This window comes from Dermacentor silvarum, chromosome 11, assembly GCF_013339745.2.
Source record: "Dermacentor silvarum isolate Dsil-2018 chromosome 11, BIME_Dsil_1.4, whole genome shotgun sequence".
Classification (NCBI taxonomy): domain Eukaryota; kingdom Metazoa; phylum Arthropoda; class Arachnida; order Ixodida; family Ixodidae; genus Dermacentor; species Dermacentor silvarum.
The window spans coordinates 21180192-21186053 of NC_051164.1; the positions used below are offsets into that span (position 1 = coordinate 21180192).

A 5862-nucleotide genomic window follows, 5' to 3' on the forward strand; every position below is an offset into this window, starting at 1 on the left:
TGTTGCATACAACAAAGTCATGCATTTCACACATATCCCGCATCATGTTGCCTGTTGAGTCTGTGTACCCGTCCATGTCTTCTATGTGTGCGTTCATATCTCCCAGTATAATAATTTCGCACCCTCCGCCTAGCTCATTAATGTCACTTGATATGTATTCCAGCATTTTTTTTCTTTTCCTCTTTGGCATTTGCTCCTGTCCACAGGTATACAAAGCCAAGGAGTGTTTGCTCTCCTGCAACTTTCCCTTTTAGCCATAAATGCTCCTTGCATTCCTGTTTGACCCTTTGCCAATTCATACTTTTATGAATGAATTCACCAAATCCACCCCCTTTTCTGCTGCCCTCTGTTCTATTGCAATATTCCCATGCCGCGGATGCGTGGAGGCAAGTGCCATCTGGTAGTAGTGCAAGGAACCCTGCGGCGTGCGTCCTCCGCTTAGATTCGTTGGCCTATTCGGCATTTACTATACACGCTGCAGCATCCGTGGTGATGAAACCCGGCGAGGTTCGGAAAAACAAGCTTCGCTTAAAAAAAAAAAAAAAAAAAAAACGAACTGTCGTGTTGCAACCCATATTGAGCGCGATAGTACGTTCCCAAACATGTCGCCAAAAACATGGCATGTTGGCATCTTTGTGCTCCAGCCTTGATTTTTATGTCAACTTGCGGTATTCGAAACACATTTTGCAGGTGCCTTTCTCCATCCGCGACACCAAAATCGTCTAGGTCAATTTGATCTCCATCTTCACTAGAGCTTCATGACCAGAAAATGTTAAAAATATTACACAGCTCGGCATACCTCCAGTTTTATATCCAGGAAGGATAGTTTACGTAATGACGTCCGAGTTAGCTAAAAAAAAAATACGGGAGCCAGTGTGTGGTAAATATACAAGCGGTAGCCCGAGAATAAAGGAATTGTTTGCAATCAGAAGCGCCACGCAGACGTGTGTCAAGGTAGATGGATGGTTCAGTAATTAGCCGTTAAATGCTCGAACAACAATTAACATTACTCATGCCACCGGCATAAAAAAATTATCGGGTGCAGTATTTGAAAAAATCTCTTATTGCACTGTAAAATGTTTCGTGAACAAACAAAATGGGAGGAGTATGGTAATATTAGTGACGTACATTTTCTATTGTCCTACGTCTGCTTTTTCTCACTTTTACTGTAGCTTCCTTCGCGATTACTGCCCGCGGCACTTTCCGTCACTTCACAAAAAAAAAAAAAGAACAATAGGATTTCTCGCATGGTTTAAGCCCTTCTACATATGACTCTTGCTTCATCCTAACTGCAGCCTTTCAAGGAGTACTAAATAGTTATACTGTGATGGGATTGTAACCGATCACACATCTGTAGAACATATTGTTACGTGTAGCTGATTGGCTCAAGGCTATTTACAATTTATTTACACGGAAGTCAACGGACGCCACGATGTCGACGCTATATCAAGCCGAAACATGTTGTCATCCTCCTCTTCAGTGAAGCCACACTGGGGCGGCTGTTCTGTATCATCACTCCCGGCAGCAGAAGCACCGCCCTGGTGCTTAAGCTACACATCCGCGGTGGAAGATGTGTGATATTGCTTTAGTCTCGCTACGTGAACGATGCCGCTTGTAGCTGATGACGACGCTGATTGGTCGGCGGGGATGATTTCATATCTGACATCGGTCACTTGTCGCACCACACGGTGTGGACCAGTGTAACGCAACGTCAGCTTTTCGGAAAGCCCCACACGGCGGATGGTTCATCAGAGAAGCACCAGAGAACCTGGAGAAAGGTGCACGCCGCGATAGTGGCAATCATAGAGGCGTCGCTGATGCTCCTGTGAGGGCTCGAGACGGGTACGGGCGAGCTGCCGCAGGTGGTCGGCGCGTGCTACCACGTCGCGGGCGTATGCAATGGCAGAACGTACGGGCGAGGGCAGCAAGGTGTCCAAGGCCAACGAGGGTTCTCGGCCGTATAGTAGATAGAAAGAAAAATAGCCGGTGGTGTCGTGACGCGATGAATTATAAGCGAATGTCACATATGGTAAATGAAGATCCCAGTCGTGGTGGTCGGCCGCAACGTACTTCGAAAGCATGTCGGCGATGGTCCAGTTGAGGCGCTCCGTGAGGCCGTTGGTTTGTGGGTGGTATGACGTGCTGAATTTGTGCTTTGTCGATCAGGAACGGAGGATGTCCTCGACGACTGCCGAGAGAAAGCTACGGCCACGGTCAGTTAGTAATTGGCGCGGAGCACTGCGCACTAAAATGATGTCGTAGAGGAGAAAGTCAGCGACGTCAGTAGCGCAACTTGTCGGGAGTGCTCTGGTGATTGCGTACTGCGTAGCGTAATCGGTATCGACGGCGGCGACCCATTTATTTCCGGAGCCCGAGAGCGGAAACGGTCCAAGAAGGTCTAAACCAACGCGGAAAAAAGGGTTCGGGTGGGACGTCGATTGGCTGGAGACATCCAGCTGGAAGCGCGTAGGGTTTCTTCCGGCGCTGACAGGGCTCACTCACAAGCGGCAACGTAACGCCGCACGGAGCGGGTGAGACCCAGCCAAAAGAAGCGACAGCGTACACAGTCGTATGTCCGCGAGACGTCCAAGTGCCCAGCCAAGGGAGCGTCGTGAAGGCGGCAGAGGACAGTCGGACGCAGGTGTGATGGGATGACCAGCAGAAGGTCAGGGCCGTGGGGATCAAAGTTACGGCGGTGTAATGCCCCCTCCTTGAGGAGAAACATCCGGGAGAGGAGTCACCAGGCCTTGACTCCAGCCGACCGATGAGGGCTTGTAACGAAGAATCGTGGCGTTAGTCGTTGCTGATTTGAACCAACCGTGACACAAAGAAAACGGAAACGATGGCGTGCGCATCTGCCGGATCTTGCACGGGACAGCGGGACAAACAATCTGCATCCTGGTGTAAACGTCCCTTCTTATGTAGGAGTACGACGGAGAAGGTGTATTCTTGCAGGCGTAAAGCCCAGCGAGTGAGTAGTCCCGTGGGGTCCTTGAGCGAGGATAGCCAGCAGAGAGCGTTGTGACCAGTGATGACACAGAAGGGGCGTCCGTACAAGTACGGACGAAACTTTGCGACTCGGCTCGACTAGGTTAGTACAGCTTTCACTTTAAAAGGCATGCGCTGTCGGTGTTTTGTTTCATGAAATTTGTTTGTGGGCTGCCATTCGCAAAATTCTGAGGAATAACTTTGTCAAGAATGTAAGACCTGGTCCGTGCAAATTTCTTGATAGAATCGTGTGGCAATATTATCACATGTAACTGATGCCCACACTTCGCAACTGCCCACACAAGAGCGAGGCACTCGGGCTCGGTGATTGAATAATTGCGCTCGGCGGGTAGTGGTCTGCTGGCATAGGCTATAACGCGATCATGTCCATGCTGGCGTTGTACTAACACTGTTCCAATGCCGTGACCACTGGTATCAGTTCGAACTTCCGTTGCGGCCGACAGGTCAAAGTGGGCCAAGATCGGATGCGTGGTAAGGAGAGTAGTTAAATGCGAGAAATATGTGGCATGATCAGGACCCAAAGAAAACGGGACATCTCTCTTCAAGAGGTCGGTAAGGGGACGTGCAATGGACGCAAAATCCTTGACAAAGCGCGGGAAACAGGAGCACAGCCCTACGAAACTGCGAGCGTCCTTTGCAGACTTCGGGACAGGAAAGTTCGTAACGGCGCGAATTTTGTCCGGATCAGGTCGTACGCCTCTGGCACCTACGAGGTGTCTAAGAATGGTTATTTGGCGGCAAGCGAGGTGACATTTTGAAGAGTTCAACTGGAGACCGGCCCAGTGGAACATGTCAAGAAATGCTGAAAGACGATCGAGATTCGTATCGAATGTGGGCGAGAAAACGATGACGTCGTCCAGATAGTACAAACAGGTGTACCACTTGAACCCCTGAAACAAAGAGTCCATCATTCGTTCGAAGGTGGCCGGCGCGATACAGAGACAGAAAGGCATCACCTTGAACTGATAAAGGCAGTCAGGGGTAACAACAGCTTTCTTTCTCGGTCTATGTCACCGACGGCAATCTGCCGGTAGGCGGACCGTAGGTCGATAGAAGAAAAATAGGTGGCACCGTACAGGCAGTCCAGAGCGTTAACAATACGCGGCAAAGGGTAAACGTCCTCTTTTGTGATTTTGTTCAGGTGGTGATAATCTACACACACAAAAAAAGCACCACGTGCCATTCTTCTTATTGCAAAGTACTACCGGATAAGCCCAGGAACTACAGGAAGGCTCGATAATGTCCTTTTCAAGCACCTTTTTTACTTACTGCTGGAAAACGGCTCGTTGCGGCGCGGAAACACGATACGGGCGTCGGCGAATAGGGTTCGCATAACCAGTATTTATGCGATGGGTCACGACGGATGTTTGGCCTTCGATTGTTAAAGTAAAAAAAAAAAAATCGCGATAGCCTTCAAGAACGCGGCAGAGGGCTTCAGCTTGAGCAGGTGTAAGGTCAGAGGTAACCATCTTCTCAATGTCGACGCCACTGCCGTGGAATGACGTTGCGGGATGGGCTGAGCTGCAACAATCTTCGACTGTGAAGGGCTCAACCTGATCAACCTGCAGAGCGCTAATTTCAGCCAGTGAGGAGGAATTGCGCGGTTAGCGCGACATTGACAAGGGTGCGGTTGTCAGTAATTGTCAGCAGAGTGTGCGGAACGGTAACACCATGTGCACACCATAACACCATAACGGCCGGAATTGGTGCGACCATGTAATTGCCGTCAGGTATAGCTGGTGTGGGGCAGAAACTTAGAGGTTAACAAAGAAGCTCGAGAACAAGTTAAGGACCGCACAAAGAGCGATGGAACGAAAAATCTTAGGACTAACGTTAAGAGACAGGAAGAGAGCGGTGTGGATCAGAGAACAAACGGGGATAGCCGATATTCTAGTTGACATTAAGCGGAAGAAATGGAGCTGGGCAGGCCATGTAATGCGTAGGATGGATAACCGGTGGACCATTAGGGTTACAGAATGGATACCAAGAGAAGGGAAGCGCAGTCGAGGTCGGCAGAAAACCAGATGGGATGATGAAGTTAGGAAATTTGCAGGCGCTAGTTGGAATACGCTAGCGCAAGACAGGGGTAATTGGAGATCGCAGGGACAGGCCTTCGTCCTGCAGTGGACATAAAATATAGGCTGATGATGATGATGATGATGATGATGATGATAGCTGGTGTGGAAAACAAGTCGACGTGTGTCACAGATTTAGGCGGGAGACGAATGGAATCCATGCAGCTTAAATGGCTTTGAGGCGGGCCCACAGGGTCGGCAAGAAGAGGCAAGTCAAGGCGAATGAGCCGGCCGAACAGTCAATGAGGGCATAATGAGTGGCGAGAAAATCCAGACCGAAAATGAGTTCATGAGGGCAATGCTTCAGTACGGTGAAGAGCACGACGGTGTTTCTCTCAGCGATGGTGAGTCGGGCAGAGCACATGCCAACAATAGCGACAGTCCCTCCGTCGGCGACTCGTACGGCTCGGTTCGGGGCAGGTGTCAGAACTTTCTTGAGCCGATGGTGAAGAGCTGCACTCATAATGGACACATGCACCCCGGTGTCAATCAACGCGCACACAGGAACATTGTCAACGAGAACGTCCAAAAGATTCTGGTTCGTGGGTAAGGTCAAGCGAGGATTTCGTTCCAATGTCGTCAATGCAGCTCCACCTCTAGAAGCTGCACTGTCTAGTTTTCCGGTCGGGGGAACTGCGAATAGGTCGGAGAAGAAGTGCGCCGTGACGGAGGCGATTGAGATCGACGGCGGAGGGAGAAGGTGAGTGAGATGGTGAGGGAGATGGTGACCTAGGTCGTGGCTTCAGGCGTAGAGGCTTGCGTAGTGAAGTGCCGCCAG

General features: G+C 50.1%; 1 protein-coding gene across 1 annotated transcript in view; it reads left to right on the plus strand.

Annotated features, from left to right (window-relative positions):
- Positions 1-5337: 5337 nt before the first annotated feature.
- The window catches only part of LOC119432453 (uncharacterized), a 103985-nt gene continuing 103460 nt past the window's right edge, over positions 5338-5862 (plus strand). The window contains exon 1 of the mRNA XM_037699616.1: positions 5338-5428. Within this exon, the coding sequence (XP_037555544.1) occupies positions 5338-5428 (91 nt within the window). The remainder of the gene's footprint in view (positions 5429-5862) is intronic.